A 22227-nucleotide genomic window follows, 5' to 3' on the forward strand; every position below is an offset into this window, starting at 1 on the left:
GATCCCCACCCAGATGTATCTGACTTCAAAGAGTGGACTCCTTGCTACCATGTCACTGGCATGTTTCTTAATTTCACAGAGCTTGATCAAAATGGCTTTAGTACTTACTGACTCCACCTGAAATTATAATCCATAATAGTAAGTGTTGCTTGGACAGTATTTAAGGTATCACAGTGCTTTCCATGACTATCTTGGTTAATTCTCACAATAGACTTTTAAAGTAGTTATGACAATCTCTACCTTAGTCATGGAAAAACTGAGACTCAGAAATGTGATGTAACAGCTTCTGAATGGTAGAGCCTAGATTTTAAAAAAAAGATATCTCAGGGAAAATAATTTTTTCCACTACGACACTGCCTGCCATCTTTGATGGGGACTGCTGTCTTTGATAGGGTGGCAGAATGGCTACTGTTGTTTTTGTGAGCAAATCATCAACATAAGTCATTTTCTGTGAGGTCTTTGCAAAGTCCTTTCAATAAGGCCAAGAATCATAGCAGTTTAACTTTCTATTCTATGCAGGATTTCTATTACAGCATTCCTGATAGAGGTGTCCGATCAGACTCCCTGAGATTCTTTAACCGGTAGGAAGCATTCTACTTCATGTTGCATTTTGAGGGACCCAGGGCACAAAAGCTGAGACAAATGTGTCAGGTCCTATCTACTTGAGCCACCGAAGGGGTCTGGAGCAGACCACCACCAACTTTGTTCCAAAGGCATTTATGAAATATCCATCTAACCTCTGATACATTTCTCATTCTGCATGTCTGCTTAGCTGGAGGGAAACTGCAGAAAAAAATGGCATAGCATGGTCATCAGTGGTATCGGGAATGGAGAGAAAGGGATGGATTGTGGATACGGAGGAGGTGACTAATGAGATATGTAGGGGGAGAGAGGGAAGAGACAGAATTTTTCCCAGGTTGTGAGTCCCAATAAAGGCAACTGAGATGAAAAAGAAAGAACCCTGGATTTTAACTCACTTTGTATGTTTTTCACTTATTAGTGATATGACTTTTTTGCCTTGTTTCTTCCATCTGTAAAAATGAGAAAACCATGCCACCCTCACAGGATCATTGTCAATCTTAGGTGAGGAGACTTGGTATGGAGCTTAGCACATAATAAATAGTCAATTATTTTTCCACCTCTCTATGTCAAGTAAACTGGGAGGATGGTGGTGTCTCTATAGAGAAATAATTCAGGAAGAAATGCTTGAAGGGTTTGGGGTGAGAAGGAAATGAATGTTATTGCCTGGAGGTGCCAGCTTCCTGGTGGAGATAGTCACAGGCATATGAAAATATGAGTAGGGATTCTGGAGAAGAAAGAGGACTCTACATGGAAATGTGGAGGTCATTCACATGATGGTAAGAGTTGGAGGAGTAGAAGAAGCAAGGGGAATGCAGCTCAATGAGTATTCATGGTGCACTACTGTGGTCTCAGGCTTGTGCTAGATTCAAAAAATACCCCAAGGACAACAGGCCTAGGACTTGTACGTCAAAGTTCATAGTCTGTAGAAGAGACAAATATATAATTGCAATTATTATAATATGCATTTAAATATGTATGTATATTTAAAGTCCTTTCTTTGCCCCCAGAATCCCTACCATATTTCCAAATGCCTGCGGGCTGTCTTTACCACGAAGATGGCACCTTCAGGTAAGCACATCCTGTCCTTCTCACCTTAATGTGTGTATGTGTGCACACACACACACTCGTGCGTCTATGATAAAAATTCAATTTAGAAAAGGAGTAATTCATACCTCACAACCCACGCCCAGTCTATCTATAAATTCCTTAAATTCTACTTTAAAAATACATACCATATCTATCATATTCTTTCACATCCATTCTTTATTCCTTGCCTGGATATCAGCAATGCCCCTAACTGTTCTTCCTGAGTCCGCTCCTGCTCCTCTAATCTGTGTTCTACATGGCAGTAGAATGATCTGCTACCCATTGATTAGACCAAGCACTGCCCTGTTGATGACCCTGCAGTAGTTTCTCTGCCACTGCAAATATAGTCCATACTTCTTACTATGGCCAGAAAGACTCTCTGACACCTCTTGGCTTCTTCCAACCTCAGTTTCTGCTATTATTCCCCTATTCCAAGGCTTCGGTCACACATGCCTTCTTTCCCTTCACAAACACACCATGCTCTTTCCTCAGGCAGGGCCTTTGTACAAGCTGTCCACTCACCCGGGACGCCTCCACCCTTGTCTTTCGCATTTCCTTATCCTTTGGATCTCATCTCAGTTTGGATTTCACTTCTTCAAAGAGACTTTCCCAGATCATCCCAAACTAAGTGAATATCCTCCCTCACCCCCTGAAGTTAGTCTCTATTTTTACAACCTGTTCATTTTCTACATGGTTTTTATCACAATTTGCAATTACATATTGATCAATTAATTCACAAGTTATTAAGTCCCTACTATAGTCTAGGAAATGAATATGCAGCAATAAACAAAAATGATTGGAATGAACATTCTAGAAAGAGGAGATCGACAATAAACAAATAAGTCTATGAGCATGGGGGCTACTGATTTGATGATAATTAAAATAGGGTGATATAACAAAGAGAAACTTAACTACATGGTCAGGAAAGGTCTCCCTGAAAAGGTGACACTTAAGGAGATCCAAATGATAAGAATACTGTTATACAAACATCAGAGGAAAGGGTGGTTCCGGCAAAGAAGACAGCTAATACAAAGACTCTAGACTGAAGTAAGCTTGGAGTGCCAGAGAGTTACAGGAACAACAATGACGACAACACCTGCAACAACAACAACAACAAAGAAAGAGAATAAGAGACCACCATACTCTTGCAGTATCCAAGTGAGAGACAACGGTGGCTTGGACAAGTGAGACAGTAATAGAGGGACAACAGGTGATGCATATGCTTTAGAAGTAAAGTCAACATATGTTGCTGATGGGGCCAGGAAGTAAAAAAGGACCAACGATGATATTTGGACTTTGGCTGTTTATTTTGTTTCCTCCACTGGATCGTAAGCTTTGCAAGAACAGGGACCATACTGATTTTGTTCTTTTCACACATGATACAAACTCAATGGACATGGCTGAGTGAATGAATGTATAAACAAATGAAACTATGGGAGAAGGGGTGGAGCAATATCAGAGCAGGTTTCACAGAGGTGGGGATGCCCCTACAAGGTTCAGAAGGATGAGCTGAAGTTTGTCAGGTTGGCAAGACAGGGAAGAGAGCATTGGGGGATGAGAGAACAGCATGTGCAAAGGAGGCTGGGAACATCCAACTGAACAGAACAATGGCATTGAAGTACTTGACCTGTCCAACATATATTGGCAGCTCTGTAACCAGAGAAGTCAGAATGCGGAATACACTATTTCTCTTCTGTATGCCTTGATACAAAGACAAATAATGAGAGCTCCAAAGAAGGAATGAAGGAGGGAAACAAAATCTAAATCCAGAAATTTAAGCCCCAAACTGTACTGATACCTGCAGAAGGTAGAAAGCTGTCAGTCACAGCCCTTGAGGAAATGTTAGGATCTCATTGAAGTCTAATGTCACCTCCCTAACATCCAAGACTTCCCTTGATTTTTGATGCATGGTTTCATGCTGTCTTTGGGGGAGAAGTATTTGATCTTAAGGGCACATTAGAAGAAAACAGCCTCGTGCATCCTCTGGGATGAACCCAGAGAGGATCTGAGCAAACCCAAGGACAAAAGATTCCCCCAGAGCAAACCAGTGAGGATGTTCACTTAAATCATTCCATGCCAAGCTCAGCCTTTTGCAGACATGAATGTTCACCACACAGGATGTCTCTTAGAAACAACCACTTAATAGAATATACATTAACAGCATGTAGATCAAAGATACATAGAGAAAAAGACAGTGACAAAGAGGAAAGAGAAAAGGGAGAGAGAAAAGTACCTAGAAAGAAAGGGAATGAGACAGAGGGAAAGAGAATAAGACAGAGAGAAAGCTATTAGATTGAGGCAAAAGTTGTAGTTTCTAATGGCAAAAACTTCAATTACTTTTGCACCAACCCAATATAGCAAACATCAAAATGGAGAAAGGGTGTGTGTGATTCTGTTTGTCAAAGGGAAAGAAGGTAGATATTTTTGTTCTTTGTAGGTTAATATGTAAATGACATTCTGATTTATTAGCGGTCTCCAGCAGATGAGGTGATGATTAGCACATTTCCATATTTATAGAAAAGCAACACTAACTTTCCGGATTTATAGAAAATCAGCTCTTCACAAATAGCAAATTGTGCTATTATCGACATATGGTTTTCTATAAACAGAGCTGAGGTAATTATCCCTGGGACAATTTGTCGGTGGGCTCCTTTTGAATATTAACCACATTGGAAGCCCATTTCAGCCTCACAGATTTTAAAGAGGAGGGGCCACCAGATACCCCAGGCAATTAATTAGCAATCCAGCCCCAAAGACGGGAGCCCAAATGAAAGGCTATACCACAACCACATGGTGGAAGACCAGAGGCCCAGGGCTCTGACCCTAGATTCTGGCAGGCCTGGACTAAGTAATTAGCCTCTCTGATGAGCCACAGCATTTATGTAGCTAAAACTTGGATAACACCAATCTCTAAGTGGTGTCAAGAAAATTAAATGAGAATATGTAAAATAGCTCCTGAAGCCTAGTAGGTGCTCAACAAATGTTAACTCTTTTTTCCTTCCTCATGTTTTTGAATGATTCTTAAAAGACCCACTTGAGTAAAGTTTTTAAATGCTTATTTTACATTTTACATATTTTACATCCATTGTAGGCTACTTATTTTGCATCATGATACAATATAAATATGCATGTTTTTATTTAACTGGAAAAGATTTCTTGAAGTAATAATTTATCTTTAGTGCCTATAATCCACTATGATATTTTCTATTCTGTCCTTTGTTGTAGTTCACAACTTTTCTTGTGATCCATATACATTGATTTTGAGAACTACAATTGGCTTGCAACATGTAGTTTGAAAAATACTGTAATGCAACAGGGTAGGAACCATATTTAGATTTGTTCATCATCATATCCCTAGCACAAACACAGAATGGATACTCAACAGAGCAGTTGCATTATTTTTTTAAATGAACATGTAGACGGATGAATTAATGAATGATTCTAGCCAGGAATCTAAATTAATGCTTCATCTCAAACTTCCTGTCTTGTTTTGAACACTATGTATTAAACCCTATGTTGAGTGTTAAAGAGATAGAAAAGTGGCAGGCATGATACTTGGTTTCAAATATCTTGCTATCTGGATAAGGAAGATAATACTAACATTTGGAAATTTTTTTTTATACTTTAAGTTCTGGAATACATGTGCAGAATGTGCAGGTTTGTTACACAGGCATACACGTGCCATGGTGGTTTGCTGCACCTATCAACCTGTCATCTACATTAGGTATTTCTCCTAATGCTATTCCTCCTCTAGCCTCCCACCCCCGACAGGCCCTGGTGTGTGATGTTCCCCTCCCTGTATTCATGTGTTCTCATTGTTCAACTCCCACTTATGAGTGAGAACATGTGGTGTTTGGTTTTCTGTTCCTGTGTTAGTTTGCTGAGAATGATGGTTTCCAGTTTCATCCATGTCCCTGCAAAGGACATGAACTCATCCTTTTTTATGGCGGCATAGTATTCCATGGGGTATAAGTGCCACATTTTCTTTATCCAGTCTATTATTGATGGGCATTTGGTTGGGTTACAAGTCTTTGTTATTGCGAATAATGTTGCAGTAAACATACTTGTGCATCTGTCTTTATAGTACAATGATTTATAATCCTTTGGATGGGAGAAAAATTTTGCAATCTATCCATCTGACAAAGGGCTAATATCCAGAATCTGCAAGGAACTTAAATAAATTTGCAAGAAAAAGACAATCCCATTAGAAAGTAAGCAAAGGAAATGAGCAGACACTTCTCAAAAGGAGACATTTATGTGGCCAACAATCATATGAAAAAAAGCTCATCATCACTGGTCATTAGAGAAATGCAAATCAAAACCACAATGAGATACCATCTCATGCCAGTTAGGATGGTAATCATTAAAAACTCAAGAAACAACCAATGCTGGAGAGGATGTGGAGAAACAAGAATGCTTTTACACTGTTGGTGGGAGTGTAAATTAGTTCAACCATTGTGGAAAATAGTGTGGCAATTCCTCAAGGATCTAGAACCAGAAATACCATTTGACCCAGCAATCCCATTACTGGAAAATTATTTTTTAAAGACTACCCAGTGTGGAATTTTATGTAAGTGTTGAAGAAGAGGAGTAGCCAGCCTGGGCTGGTGCAGTCTAGGAAACGTCTTAAAGCTGGGAATTTGAACTTGGCTTTGCAATATGGATAGATCTCTCATCCTTCCTGTCACTCATTGAAGAGGTCAGTGGTTCTCAAACTGTAGTAGCATCAGAATCACCTGGCGGACTTGTTAAAACACAGACAGCTGGGCCCATTCCCAGTTTTTGATTTAGTTAGATTTGGGATGGCGACCTGAGAATTTACATTTCTAACAAGTTCCCAGGTGATGCTATTCTGACAGTTGGGGCCCACGCTTTGAGAACCACTGTTCTCCTAGGTTGGAGTAATATCATTAATGTGGTCGATGCTAATAGTCTTTATTCTTAGCCATTCAAGATGTTAAGCAAGGAAGTGATATAATCAGATCTGAGAAGTAGAAAGATTCATCTGGTGGCAATTATCAAGAATAGGTTGGAAGGGGTGAGCCCGCCGCCAGAGACCATTTGGGAGCTGATGCAGTAACAAGTGAAAGATGAGACCCCAGCTTACCTCAGCAGGAGTGGAGATGGAGGACAGCAGAAGAATCAGAGAGAACTGAAGCGCCTTAGAGATCTACCGGAGTGAAGGAGAAGGAGGAGTCTGAGATGAATCTAAGTTTCTAGCTTCACTGACTGACTGTGTGGTAGTTCCATTAACCAATAATACTACATTTAAAACAAGTTTTCACATTTTAATTAACAAAAATGCCCCCAATTTTTTTTTTAATAAAAGTAACTATGATACAATAGGAAGCATATAGTTTTAGGGGGCTAGACAAGTCTGAGCTCAAATCCTGTTTGTGGTGCTTATTAGCAAGTCTCACTCTTCTGGATCTCAGTTCCCTGGGAATAATAATACTTATTCTATCCTATAGAGTTGTCCTAAAAACTAAATGAGATCACCCATGGCTCATAGTCAGTGCTTAGAAAACTTTAAACCATGACTTGGTGTCTGTGTTGACTACCGTGTACATAGAGCTGCTTTACTTACCAAGAGATTCCATTTTTGCTTTGTCAATCACCAGGATATATTCATAAGTGCCACCCATGGATCCAGACGTGATGTAATGGGTGCCATAGTCATTGATGAACTTGGCATACATGCCATAATTGTACTGATCTGGAAGCTCCATTAATGACTGCAGCATTCCTTCATCCAGCATAATGTTGTCCCTCCTCATCTTAAAATGGGCAGTCTGCACCTTTGTGAAGATTCTCATGAAAATGAATTTCTGCCAACAACCGCCATTGAATAAAGCAAAGGAAAAAAGAGAGCATATATGTTACCATTAGAAATAATGCAAAAGGTTGCTGGGCATGATGGCTCATGCCTGTAATCCCAGCACTTCGGGAGGCTGAAGCTGGCAGATCACGAGGTCAGGAGATTGAGACCATCCTGGCCAACATGGTGAAACCCCATCTCCACTAAAAACACAAAAATTAGCTGTGCGTGGTGGTGCATGCCTGTAATCCCAGCTACTCGGGAGGCTGAGGCAGGAGAATCACTTGAATCAGGGAGTCAGAGGTTGCGGTGAGCCAAGATCGCTCCAGCCTGGCGACAGAGCAAAACTCCATCTCAAAAAAAAAAAAATAAATAAATAAAATAAAATAAAATAAAATAAAACAAAATAAAATAAATTAATAAATAAATAAATCGAAATAATGCAAAAAGTCAGCTTTTAGTAGCTGTAAGAAATACATATATATAAACACACATATGAAGAAGAGGAGTAGCCAGCCTGGGCTGGCTACAAATACATGTAACGGAGTACTACCGTATTTCACAAATACATGTAACGGAGTACTACCATATTTCACATTAGGTACCAATGTATGCCAGACTTGCCCCACACCTCCATCTCTGTTCCCACTGCCCCTGCCTAGGTCAAGTTCTCATCAACTCTCACCTGGGTGAGCTACTACAATGGTTTCTTCATTGTGCTTCACCCTTCTGTTCTTTGCCCAATCCATTCCCACCCCCACACTTCTCCCAGTGCTAATCAAAGCATTGCATTGGGAAACTTCCTATGCTAATATTAAGTATCCATTAAAAATTGTGTTTAAGATATCTTTAATGACATGCTGAAATGTCATTCAATTGGAGTTATTGAGCAAAGATCTACAATGCCTATAGCAGCATGCATTACACTAGGTGCAGAGGACATAATCTTGCATGAGATAGGTTCCTGCCCCCCTGGAGTTCATATTCCAATAGTAATCTTGAACTAAGTAATAAAGAAAAGCAGGGTCCTTATAGATATAAAAAAAAGAGATAGCACTGGAAGAATTTTGGATTGGTTTTACAGGAAGATGGCCACCTATGGGCTTTACTTTCAGGCAATAGAAACCTTGATTCAAAGTGATGATGGAATTTTGAGGAGTCCACATGCTTTTAGAAAAGTCCATATTAACATGCTACAGATAACTCTTAGAACAATATAGGACTTTACCTTCAGTTCAATAGCTAATTCTTTGGCAAAGCTCTAGGACTCAATTTATGTGTGTTGAGTAAGTTAATTTTTATAACTATATTTTCATCATTCAAGATAATTTTTGAACCCCAACTGAATCCATAGTCTTGGTATTAATGCTATTGAGAATTTTTAGTAAGCTTCTAATTAATTCAATAAATATTCCCCTGGCCACCTGATTACCTCTCCAACCTCACCACTCCCTGTTTTCCTTTCCCACCCTGTGTTTCAGCTGGCTGAAGTACTTTCAATCCCAAGTTTTTGTGTGGCTTCCTCATCTCCAGTCCCTCACACATGCTGATTTCCATGTCTACAGCATCCTTCTGCCAACTTCTGTCTCCCTTTGTCTGGACAATTTGTACTAATCTTTAGATCTAAGCTTAGATGAATGTTCTTTCCTCAAGGAAGCGTTTCTCGACCCCTCAGGATGATAGGCACTTAATGGTGAAGGTTTGCTGGAAAAATGAAATTTTTTTTTCTGGCATACCAGCCCTTCTATCTTTTTGGAAAAGCAAGGCTTGCTTTACAATTCTTCCAAGCAAAATTTAGAGGGTCCAGCTGTTTCTCTTAAAACATTACCATTCTACACATTTCCCTCTATGCTCCAGGTAACCACGAAAAAGGAAGGGGGGGGGGCAAAGTGATAAGAATCCTAGTCTTATCATTCAATTTTATTCCCTTTGTGATGATTCTGTGTGCAAAAGCGTAATAAGAAAAACAAACCTGATTACCACTGATCAGACATTTCCAATTACACAAGCAAATTAAGGTTCAATTACTACTGTACTTTTTAATGCAATTAAGGTAATACGTGTTCAGTGTATATTATGGAATACTGTGAGACACAGACATTATGTTTGAATACCTTCTCATTATACTTGTTTAATTCTTTCAAGAATGAAGCATCTTCTGACTTGGATACACCTACACCCACCATTAAAGGGCTGCCAGCTGGGCCTATGCCGATGGTCACTCCAAATGAGTCAGACTTGTCTTTTCTAACTTTAGAAAGAAGGTCATTTGCATTATCATACAACTCTGAGGAGATTCCAGTATCTGCCAGGGCCTGAAAAAAAAATGAATGGATGTTAGCTTTGTGCACATAGAGCCATTTCTCAATTCATATTTAATACTTAAATCTTTGCTTGGTAAAATATCTAAAATTTTAGATTATGGTAGGCAATTCTTTTATAAGGCAATCCAGTCATTAGACTGATACTTATTAAAATATAGAAATCATAGCATTGTTAGTGTTTAGTGGTACTGATAAAACATTTATATGCCACATGTGCTTGCACACACACACACGCACACGCACACACACAGATGATTCTGATCAAATGCTATATTGCTCTGAGCATGGATTTCTTTCTGGCTGGCTTATCCTTCTAGGAGAGAAGGCTGGCTGCTTGTCTTTGCAATAGTGAGATACAGAAAGCCACATATGGGCAGGAGCCTGGGAGGAAAGAAGCAAAGGAAACCTGCAGATTATGATTGTCTTAGGCAGTGGTATACAGGATTTCATTTCTCTGCTGACTTGAACTGAGGCCTGGGCTTGGCCTTGTTTGAGTCAATGAAGTAAGCCTTAGGAGCCTGTGAGTAGTTTGCTCTGCCTCCATTACCTTGAGTCCCTGAGTGACTGTGATGGTCAGTTTCCTTTCTACCTTAGGGTGGACAAGTAGCATAAGCAAGGCGTTGTTGCTTCAGCTGCTGAGATTTGAGAATTCTTTGTTCCCAAAGCACTTAGTTCATCTTGCTGATACATAGGCCCAAGACCTTCCTCGAGATTAGGAACATGGCGTTGTTTATGTCTTCCACATTGGTTTACCATTGGTCTGATAGAGAGTAGAGGTTGGAGTGGGGTTGGGGGAGAAAACTTCTTAAAAACAGACCCTATAAGCTTGGCCTTATTTTCTGTCAGTATTTTGTTCAGAATCCTAGGATCCTACTATCTCCCTCTAGAAGTGAATAATCTATCTCCTCCTCTAAATGCTGTGCAGCCTGGACTTAATTCAGACAGATCTGGGTTTAAGTCTTGTCTCTGCCACCAACTGTAGTGGAGTTTGATCCTGACACTTTCTCCCTTTGTGTTTCTTTTTCTTAATATCTAAAATGAGGCAATGATAATATCTATCCCATTGTGTTGTGAGGGTTAAATGGGACAATTTGTGTGAAAGTAGAAGATCTGACACATGTTAAGCATTCAATGATGTTTGCCATGTGGATGTTTCACCCAAAGGATGAGGGGTAAGAAAATTAATGGCCACGAGTAGGCTCTTGACTGATCATGAGCTCCAAGTGACCAAGAGACCACCAAATCGTAGAGATGGAGAGGGTCTTAGTGATTGTCAGCAATTTGCAAGCATTTTTATACAGAAGAACCTTTGCTTCACACAAAATCACATACAAAGAGCCAAGACATGAAAATGATCAGCGTGAGATGCCTTTGGTGAAACGAAAGTATAGGTCTCAGAATCCTGCTCATCTATGCCTTGTCCTGCCCTACACTCTACAGATTAGAAAACTGGGCCCAAGGAGGGCAGTGGGTTAGCTGCTAACAGTCTTGTATATAGTCTAACAGAACCACAACTTGGAAATAGGTCTTCTGATTGGCAGCCCAGAGAATAGGGCCTCAGATCTATTTTACTGATTTTGGAATGGAGCCAAGATTTAACAGGTGGGTAGCCACATTTATGATCTGCCTCTCAGCACCTTTCAACACTAAGTATGTGTGGGGATGGGTATGAAGGAGACTCCAGCCACCAGCAAACTATAGAAAACAAAAGCTTCCAGAGCAAGCCATCTCCACCAATAAGCCTCTGCCTCTCTGCCACCTACACCACAGTGGCCTGAGAGCCTCTGTGTTCAGACTTACTTCAAAGTGGTACTTCAGGAAGTTGTAGGGTTTCCGAAAGTATTTCTCATCATCTCCATAGTAAAGACGTTCACACGTGGGGTCATATCGAAGCTCCCTCCATTCCCCATTGTATACCGTCTCACACTGGCCCCCATAGTAAGTGGCATCGTACACACTCTGAGCATCTTCCTGGGTCAGGATATTGTACCTACATTGAACAAAGCAACTTCTAAATAGCTAGCGGATGCTGGGTTTTATACCTGGGTGATGGGATGATCTGTGTATTAAACCACCATGGCACACGTTTTCCTATGTAACAAACCTGCACATCCCGCATATGTACCCCTGAACTTAAAATAAAAGTTGGAAATTAAAAAGCAAAAGCAGCTTTTAGGAGAGAGAATTAGAAAGGCAAGGTGGCATATAATGTCATCTTCTGAAAGACGTTGTAGCTGGTTCAAGTAATAGTTTCTCAATCTATGTTCTGTGGAGTCCTGGGGTTCCTCCAAGTAGCTTATGGGCCACTTTAGGTAACACTTGGAGACTAAATGGGCTGGCCTGAGCCTTCAGTTTTCCTTTATCTAGATCACCTAGACAGTCCTATTTAGCATCTAGAATCATACTGCCACACAAGCAGCCCTAAATATTTGCTGAATAAGTTAGAGAAGAATATGTGCAATTATCATGAATCCAAGGGCAGCAGCCAGACAGTCTGGGCTCATTTCCTATCTCTGCCACATCTAGCTGTGTGACCTCAGGCATATCATTTAGCCTCTCTGTGCCTCAGTTTAGTCATTTGTAAAAAGCAGTTCTTAAATACTACTGCCCTCATAGAGTTAAATGAATTGAAACATGTAGAGAAATCATAATTGTGCTTAGCATATACATCAAGGACTGAATAAAGGTTGCTGTTGTGGTAATTGTTAGTATTAAGTATAATTGTTAGTATAAGAGCTCTGCTGATAAAAAAAATAACTTTGAAATACGGGATGCAATTCATAGTGCTAAGGTCGAGAATCTAATCCTCAGAAAGGCCATTATCTTTGAGGCAGCATGGGATGTTGGAAGGTGTACAGTTTAAAAGTCAGGGAGACTCCTGTTTAATTTCCAGCTTTGCCACTTACTAGCTGTGTGACTTTGAACACAGTCTAGAAGCTCTCTGCATTTCATTTTCCTCATTTAAAGAATAGACATAATAATATCTACCTCTCATGGTTTTTGTGAAGCTGAAAGTATGAAACTAAAACAGCAGTAAAGTACATATTAGGCATTCAACAAATTATACTTACTTTTCCCTAGCCCAATACTCTTCCAGAAATATTTCTCCATACTTCCCTTTCTAGAGTATTTAAAAATCATCAGCCCAGGTTCCATGTTTTAGGATATGGATGGTTTTACCATATTCAGGTAAAATAATGTCAAGCAGATGAAATACAACTTTAATTTTCTAAAAAGGGAAAGTTAACAGAACAAAAACAGTAGAGTTGGCTAAGAGTTCTAAGACCTGATAATCAAAGCCTCTTATGTTACAGACAATATAGTTATTGTTTGTTTTTTGTCTCTCAAATTCCTATTTAACCTTAAGGAGCTAACTCAAATGTTGCCTTCTGTCAACAGCCTTCTTTGAATGCTCTGGACAGTCTGCTGCTTCCTCCTCTGTGTTCCCAAGGCATGCAGTGACTACCTGTAGCATAGCGATCATCATGATTGTTTACGGCCTCTGTGAAAAGGCACAAGGCATGAAAGGAGCAGGGGATAAATTGCGAATAAAATCCACCTCAAAGGAATAAGTGGATAATTATAGAGCACCTGGCAGATTGTAGAAATTCAATGTATGTTAACTTCCTTTTTCTCTTTTTTCTCCTTCTCTTTCTTCATATTAGTGTAAGTGATATAATAATAGCTACAATAAATTGAATACATACTCTAGTAGACATTTAGCATATATTAGCTTTCAACCTCATGACAACTCTGCAAATGCAGAAATTGAAGATCAGAAAAATTAAATAACTTGCCTCTAGTCATAGCTGGATTTTTTTCCTAGATTTTATTGATAGTAAAATCTGGGTTCCTTTCCTTCTACTTCCCCTGAAGTCTCTATCTTCCTGACCATTGAACATGTTTCTGCCTGTAGCTTATAAATATAGCCTCTTAACAGACCGAAAAAAACTCAAAGAAACGGTATTCCCTAAGAGTATACTATAACCTCTAAGCATGAAGCCTATATATATATATATTTGGAAAAGCTGGTTGTGAAAGCCCCAGTTAAAAGGGAAAGGTGTAGTCAAAGAAGTTCTACCTTTTGGAAATCTACTATGCAGAAATAATCACACATGTGTACAAAACTACGTGTACAAGAATGTCCACAGCGCATTGTTTGTACTAGAAAAATATGGGAAAGAATCTAATTATCTTTTAATAGGAAGTAGTCAAATAAATTATTGTATAATTATACTATAGATGAGGAGTTGAAAATTCTTTTTTTAATAAAGGACCAGATAGTAAATGTTTTAAGCTTTGCAGGTCACAGGGCTGTGTTGCAACTACTCAACTCTGTCATCGCAGGGTGAAATCTGTGTTCCAATAAAACTTTATTTGTAAGAACAGCAGGCTGAATTTGGCCTTCAGGCCATAGTTTGCTGACTATGTTATAGAAGAATGTGATGCTTATTAAAAAGAGAGAGAAATTTTGGGGGAAATCTTAAAACTGTACTATTAAGTAAAAACATGCAAGTTACAGACAATATGTATAGCACGATCATACTTATGTAAAATATACCTATGTCTAGAATGCCCAGTACACACAGGTATATTTTCTATGTAATGCATATTGTCAATGCATTTTTTATGTAATCTGAAAGTATCTTCACCAAGCTGACCATGGGTCAGCTCTAGGGAGGGAACGGAGAGAGGGCTTTTGGATGGAGTGCAGGCAAGAGAGGATGGAAGAAAACTCTCAGTTTTTATTTCAAACAAGTATTACTTCTCTAACAATAAGTAAACATTTTAATCTGGGAAATGAATTAGAAAAAAATAAGAGCATGAAGGGCCTCTGAGATCTGAGATAAATAGAAGAACCATCAAACATCAGTGGTTAGAGTGGAGCAGGACCATTTTACTAGTTTCAGTATTCAGTGTGGGTGAAGCACACTGTTCAGAAAGTGTATTTGAAATGTTTCTAGTTAAATCACGTGGGAGAAGATCCATGGTCTGCCAATAAGGAAGGGATTATTTTTCATTTCAACATGTCAATATTTCACACTTCTATTGTTTATTCTACAGTCACTTTTGAAATCAACAAGAATCTCCTTTTATTGATGTTACGGGTTGGATTACGTCTCCCCAACATTCATGTGTTGAAGTTCTAACTCCCAAAGCCTCAGAGTGTGAGTATATTTGGAGGCAGAGTCCTTAAAGCGGTAATTAAGTTACAGTGAGGTCATTATGGTGGGCTGTTATCCAATGTGAGTGGCGCTCTTGTAGGAAGGGGAAATTAGGACACAGATATGTACAGAGGGAAGAACATGTGCCGACACAGGAAGAGGGCAGCCATTGGCAAGCCAAGGAGAGAGGCCTCAGAAGAAACCACTCTGCTGACACCCTGACTTCAGACTTCTCGTCTCCAGAATTGTGAGAAAGTAAATTTCTGCTGTTTAAGCCACTCAAGATGTGGTGTTTTGTTATGGCAATCCCAGCAAACTAATACTGCTGGTATGAAAGAACACAGAATTTTCTCATCTTTTTATGTGTGTATATCTACATGCACTTACAGAGGTCAATTCCATCAAGTAGGTGGGCTGTGATCTCAGAGCAATTAACCATAATGAATGAGGACTGCATTCCATGGAACCCCCACTTGTCCTTGAGTGGGCTGCAACAGGGCTGAGTCACTCTGTGACAGTTACTACATCTCATCATTTCCTTATCTGTAAAGATCCAGCTGATCATACTGATTTGTTTCAATTCAACCAATATTCAGTGAGAGGCTATAGGACAAGCTCTGACACGGGGGCTAAGGAGATGAAAAAGCTGAGTCAGAAGCAACCTCTGCCCTCAAAGAGTTTATTTTCAAGTTAGGAGACAAGATCCTAGGCAAAAACAGAGTGGCAGTACTAGAATGTCACTCTGAGCTAAGCCCTGTTCTGGTACTGGAGAAGCAGAGATGACAAGGAGCCCCTAGCCTGGGTAGATAGACACCCCAACAGACGTCCCCAGCCCTGTTGGGTAAGAGCTGTGAGAATAAGACTTGCAGGAGGCTCTGGGAGCAATGGGAGGGGACTAAGTCAACCCAGGCAGTCAAGAGCAGGGGAGGGGGCTGTTACAAAGACTACCTAGGGGAGATGGTACCTCAGTGTACTAGTCTGCAGGGGCTGCCACAACAAAATACCATGGACTAGGTGCCCTACACAACAGAAATTTATTTTCTCATAGTTCTGGAGGCTAACAGTCCAAGATCAAGGTGCTGTCAGGGTTGCTTTCTGCTGGAGGTTCTCTTCCTGTCTCAAAGACAGCCGCCTTTTTGCTGTGTCCTTACATGTCTCATTCGCTATGCATGTGTGGAAAGAGAGAGATCGCTGGTGTATCTTTCTCTTCTTATAAAGCCACCAGTCCTCTTGAATTAGGGTCCTACCCTATGACCTCATTTAATCTTAATTACCTCTCTAAAATCCCTATTTCCTAATTCAGTCACATTACGAGTTAGAGCTTCAATATATAAATGTGGGGGTAAGGGGAGACACAATTCAGTGCAGAACATTAGATAAGGAGTTACCCAGGTAGGAATTTGGGAAAGAATATTCCAGGAAGAAGGAACCAAATTGCTTAAGGCTCAGAAGGAAAGAGTGTGATGCATTCAAGGAACTGAACCTGAACATAAGGTGAATGAAGAGAAGTTAGAATCGAGGCTGATTTCATCTCAACAGATAAAGACACTGTGCCCTGAGAGGTTTAAGTAAGCAATGGGAAAGTGGGGGTTAAAGCCCCTCTCTGTCTCAGCCTGAGCCCATTGTCTTTATGTTGTGTCACACCATTAGTCCTGGTTATCGCAAGCCTCTACAGTGCAAAGCAGATTGTGAACAGGGCTATTGGAAAGGAAAGGGCTGGGACCAGAGAAGAGCTATCTTTCTGAAACATCAGGAAGGCTTCATGGAAGCTGTGGCTTCTTAAATGGGCCTTAGAAACAGCATTGGGGTGAAGGGAGATGAGCAGTAGGGTAGGTGTACTAAAAGAGAGGAGGACTGTCAGGCAGATACATGGGGAGATAGCTTGGGCAGTGTCACATAGGTAGGACTGGGCAAGTCATCTCTGGGGACAATGAGAGTAGCTCACAGCATGCACTCCAGAGGAACCCTACAAAATGGCCCCCTTCTGTCCTCAAAACTAATGCTCATAATTAAAGACAAATCATTCCCTGCTCCTAAATAGCTAGTAGGCAGGCCCTCACCCCAAGGCTGCCTTCTGTGATCCTGGAATTGGTTCGTACTGGCTGCAGTCTTCGTCAATGGCCCTGACATCTTCACAGTCGTCCTCATCAGAGCCATCAAGGCAGTCCTGGTCTCCATTGCACACGAGGTGGCGTTTCAGGCAGCGACCTGGAGAGGAGAGACTGTGGCTGCTCCCGGGGTTCCCCTATCCCTCCAGACCTACACCCACAATCAGTAAGTCCTTTTTGCCTCAGAAATAAACCTCCCATCTGCCCCATCCTCTTTCTGTTCTCACTGCCTCTGCCTTCCTTCCAGCCTCATGAGCTCCCGCCTGCAGCCCCCCAGCTTGGGCATTGCCTGAGTTTCCATCTCTCTCTAATTCTCCACATTGCAGCCCTAGTAATCTTTCTAAAATGCCAGTCCATGTAATCCCTTGCTCAGTATCCTCCAGTGGCTCTCCATTCCGCTTCTTCCAAATGCCACAGTCTAGACCCTACTTGCCCATCACCTACCTGCCCATCACCTACCTGCCCATCACCTACCTCTCTTCCCAAAGCCCTGAGGCTGCAAACATTCTGGGCTGATTGGGAGTCTCTGATCCCCATGCTTTTGTACGTTCTTTCTCCTAGAAAGTTCCATTTTGTTTCACAAGTCTCTACTCAACTACCATTTTGAAGCCCACCCAGACTGCCCAAAGCAGATTTGGGAACCTTCTGCTAGAAAGTCCCACTAGACCATGCACATGTATGTGTCCATGGCTATCACACAGTATCTTAATTAGCTCCTTCTACGTCTCCAGACTAGGAGTACATCACGGTAAGGTGCATTATTTTTTTCATGTCTATATTAACAGCAGGTAGCTTACTCCCTGGCACATAATAGGTGGCCAATAAAATTTGTTCAATGAGTGGATGAATGAATGAATTGTATCTTTTTCTAAATGAATCAACAGATGTTCCTACAAAGTTGAATCAAAATTACTTGGGCTGCTGGCTTGGCTTAAAATGCGGATTCCTGGGACCCATCCCAAACCTACAGAATGGCAACCTCGAGAGGAAAGGCTCAGTAGTACGCATTTTAATAAGCTCCCTGGGGAAGTGTTTCACATGCCACTTTTGACAGGTACAGCTGTTATCCTGCTGGAATGCTACTCACCTGTCTCCTTACACTGGAAATCCTGTCCACACCGTGCTTGCCTTATACAAGGTGTAGAACTGGAGCAGCTGGCTTGATCCCAGACATCACCACTGCAGATGGTTCCCCCAAACTTGTTTGGCTGCAAGAGGCTCCGGTATCGGTACTAAAACAGATTTTGAACCAGAAACATTCTTGTCAATTAATCAATCAATCAATCAACCAAGATTTGTGCAGCCAGGTCTCAGCTCAACATAAGAAATAATTGCCTAATGATTGAGAGCCTCCTGCAAAGCTGTCTTTTAAGGGATGAGTGTGCATAAACAGGCGTATGTCACCAGAAGTGGCACAATCACCCACTGGAATGTTGAATAGGGCCTCCAAGCATCAAATGAAAGGCTTGGACAAGATATTTCTAGGGTCTTCCTACTTACTAGGGAGAACCTTTGTTCCCTCTTCTTGAAGAAGTTAAATTCCTATTCATCTTTCAGTAACATTCTGCAGGTTGCTCACTCCCTCTCTACTAGCACTTGGCATATGAAGTTGCAATTGAGTATCCATGTAGTTCTCCATCTCTCCCACCAGACTATGAGCAATTTGCATATTGGGGGTGGGGAAGAGAGGACCATGTCTTATTTGGCTTCGTACGCTTGGCACTTGATCTAGGGTCAGGTACTCAAGAGGCACGTTTAGAAGACATCTGTTGCTTTTTATTTGCAACATTTCTTCTGGTCCTGGAATTCCCCTCTTTCTTTGGGATATATCTCGAATGGTTCAGGTGGGAATGACCTCACCTCCTCAGTCACAGGGATGTGTGGGTATGAACCAGGCCTGGTCCATCAAATCATCACATCTGCCTAGTTGTAATCATTGCTTCAGGGATTGGCACATAACTCAATCCCATCCAATCAGGTTCTCTCTGGGGATTTTCTTTTACAAAGAGACAGCTTCTTTTTCCTGGAATTGTTGGAAACAATTGTAGATGCCTTGCCTATTATGCAAAAAGCACCCATCCAAGACATAGAGAGACAAAGAGAGACAAAGAGAGCTCTGAAGACATCATCTGAGTCCCTGGGTCCACCTTTGACTGCAGATAAATAGACACTTGACAGAAGGAAGAATTAAAATGCACGCCAATCTTGGGACTTTAGAGTTTCATAATCATGTTTTCTGTATAGCGTAGTGTCAGGCACTAGTGTAGAAGGAGGAAGCTGAACACTAGGATATTCAGAGAAACATGAGGTTCTATTCCTGCCTTCAAGAAGCTTAGAGTCTAGTTAAGGACATAAAATGTGTAATAATACAAAACATGCAGCACGGATAGCAACCACACAGTGGCTGAAAAGGAAATGTGCAGCCCTGTATTTCCTGCTGTCTCTCCCCTGGCTCAGCCCACAGGCCCCTTCCTTTAAGAATGTTAGTGTGTAGGTAAGAAAGCAATGATTTGAGCAGCAAAAGAAGTGGGTTTCCTACCTCAATCAATTTCTTACTTGCTGTGTGAGGTATCAGTGTCTGGTACTTTGTTGCTCAGTTTCTAAATCTGTGCAATGAGGTGGGTGAGCTAAATGACTCACCTAATTATAATGACTAATATCCTTTCACCTGTGTCCTGAAGTTGACAGAGCATGGACATGAGGATTAGATGGACTTGGGTTCAGGTCCCAGATTTTCTGACCAACTGCCCATGAGCAAGCCACTTCCCTTTTCTGAGCTTCTGTCTTCCACTGTGTGAAATGGGTGTAATGGCACTTTCCCTTGAAAGGACTGTGTGATCTCTGAGTAAGAGAATGTGTGAAGAAGCCCCCAGCCCTGTTACTGGTATATTATCGGTGCTCAATAAGCAGAGGTGGTTTTCACATTGTTATTGTAATCCATGTAGTCTTTCCAGGTGATTCCACGGGTGATTTGTGGAGCAGTGCAGCTCTCCTCTCTTCTTGCCCACCTCTGTCTCCTTAGCTGCTCATTAGCAAAGTGGCAAAGTTAGCAAGGAGAGGTGAAGATCAAACCTGTCCATAGGCCTGTCCTGCCTTTCGGTTAATAACAGCAGTAACAGATTTGTAAACTCTGTGGGAAGAGACTGTAATTAATGACCAGTTGGAGAATATCAGTATATTTTAATTTTCCACCCATACTCTTGCCCCTCAGCACAGCAAATAAAGGAGTGATCAGCATGGAAACATAGAGCCAATTTTCTTTCTTTCTTTCTTTCTTTCTTTCTTTCTTTCTTTCTTTCTTTCTTTCTTTCTTTCTTTCTTTCTTTCTTTCTTTCTTTCTTTCTTTCTTTTCCTCTCTTTATGTCAGTTTATTTCTAAACGTGCCTTCCAAGAACACGGGTTTATCTGTTACTTCCTCTGTTCCGAAGTGTTTAGTCATTCACATTCTTTGAAGTGTAACTGCTATCCACGTTAAATACATTTCTATAATTTCCTTACATGACACTATGACTTCTGCCAAATATATCTTGTTCATTGTTCCTAAACATACTGTGTTTATTTCTGGCTATAGACTCTTGTTTATGGTTTTTCTTCTTAGGATGACTTCTCATCTCACTTTCAAATCTTTCCTTCCTTTAAAATACAGCTTAAAGCCTGTTTTCCACCATGAGGTCTTTTAGAACTGTTCAGCCTCTTTCCCACAATTCAAACCCCAAAGGTTTGACTTTCTTGTGAACTCGTATAGATCTTATTGTCTCCATTTTCTGCTTGAAACTTAAGATATATTATCTTAAATATATTTTCTGTATTTTTCTTTTATCATCAACTAATGTTACATGTTATTTGAAGGAAAGCGTCTCAGACTTTTTAACATGGCCAGCACTGAGTAGATATCCAGTCAATGTCATAAGGAGAATGGAATATCTAACAAGGACATTATGCATGGAATACTGCTGTCCAACTCAGATGACTATTTGCCATTACGTGATATCTATTTTGATTACAGCTTTTTATTATGAATATGTTGTGCTTATAATTCCACTTCATTGAGAATGAGGTTGGGAGTGAATTGTAAAGGTATTTATCCAAGATCCAAAGAAAGAAAATATTGGTGCTTGGAATATTGCAGTTAGGTCATTCTAAACTCCATTTTTGCTTCTTTGACAAAAGAGCAAATTTGAGCCTGAAAACTGGTGCAAGGATACCTTAGCATATCTGTTGTACATGTTATAGGGTGAGGAGTTCACAGTTAAATGAGCAACAGGGATCTGGTACATGTCACTGTTCTGCAGTGCTTTCATGGTGACTTATAGGAACAGATTTAATATGGTTTAGTAAGGGCTTGAGCTTCTCCAAACAAATAACACACAACGTTGTTTGAAATCAGACACAGTAGCTACTTGCCTTTGAGTACTCCTTCTTTGAATTAGCAGCCAATTTTCTCTATTACTCTAAAAATTGTATTAGATTTTTAAAACCTGTAGCTACCAATTTGATAGTGGTGATAGTGGCTACCATGTATTGAGCACCTACTATTGGCCAAACACTTTACATTCCTTATGTTATTTAATCTTCACAAGTTTATGAAGTTAAGTATACTATGGGAATCCCATTTTGAGCTGAGTTAGAATTCCAGCTCTGCCACCTACTGTATATGCATCACTGGGTCAACTACTTAACATCTCTGATCCTGTTTTCTCATTTTTAAATGAAATATATCTGAGAACATTGCAAAGATTCATAATAATACATGCAAAGAAATCATCACTTTGCCTGGTTTCTGATATACACTCAGTAAAAGTAGTTATCAATGTCATCATCATTCTTGTATCCAGCTGTTGGGCTACTTCAAAAGGAATTGAAGTAACCACTATGTCACTCATTACGCTCCAGGATGGTTCAGTGGGAGGCAGTAGTGTGGAGGGGTCAGCCGCAGAAGCTTTTTGGAGTCAGACTGACCAAGTTTTAAATCAAGGCTCTGTCATGTTCTTAATGGGTGACCCAAACAAAGTGGATGATGATGTCTGTCATTTACAGTTGGCTGTGAAAGTCAAACAAGATAATTTATTTAAGGCATTTGCACAATTGTCTGGTACATAGAAATTATTTAATAAATGGTGACTATTGTCATTGTCACCCTTCCT

The 22227-nt window shown here is 40.5% G+C and overlaps 1 protein-coding gene across 1 annotated transcript in view; it reads right to left on the bottom strand.

Annotated features, from left to right (window-relative positions):
* The window catches only part of C8A (complement C8 alpha chain), a 63519-nt gene that overhangs the window by 24798 nt on the left and 16494 nt on the right, over nucleotides 1-22227 (bottom strand). The window contains exons 3-7 of the mRNA XM_001114403.4: nucleotides 18171-18315; nucleotides 17036-17183; nucleotides 11611-11800; nucleotides 9601-9801; nucleotides 7256-7496 (exon numbers count right to left, since the gene is read on the bottom strand). Of these exons, the coding sequence (XP_001114403.3) occupies nucleotides 7256-7496; nucleotides 9601-9801; nucleotides 11611-11800; nucleotides 17036-17183; nucleotides 18171-18315 (925 nt within the window). The remainder of the gene's footprint in view (nucleotides 1-7255; nucleotides 7497-9600; nucleotides 9802-11610; nucleotides 11801-17035; nucleotides 17184-18170; nucleotides 18316-22227) is intronic.

This window comes from Macaca mulatta, chromosome 1 (assembly GCF_049350105.2).
Source record: "Macaca mulatta isolate MMU2019108-1 chromosome 1, T2T-MMU8v2.0, whole genome shotgun sequence".
NCBI classification, from domain to species: domain Eukaryota; kingdom Metazoa; phylum Chordata; class Mammalia; order Primates; family Cercopithecidae; genus Macaca; species Macaca mulatta.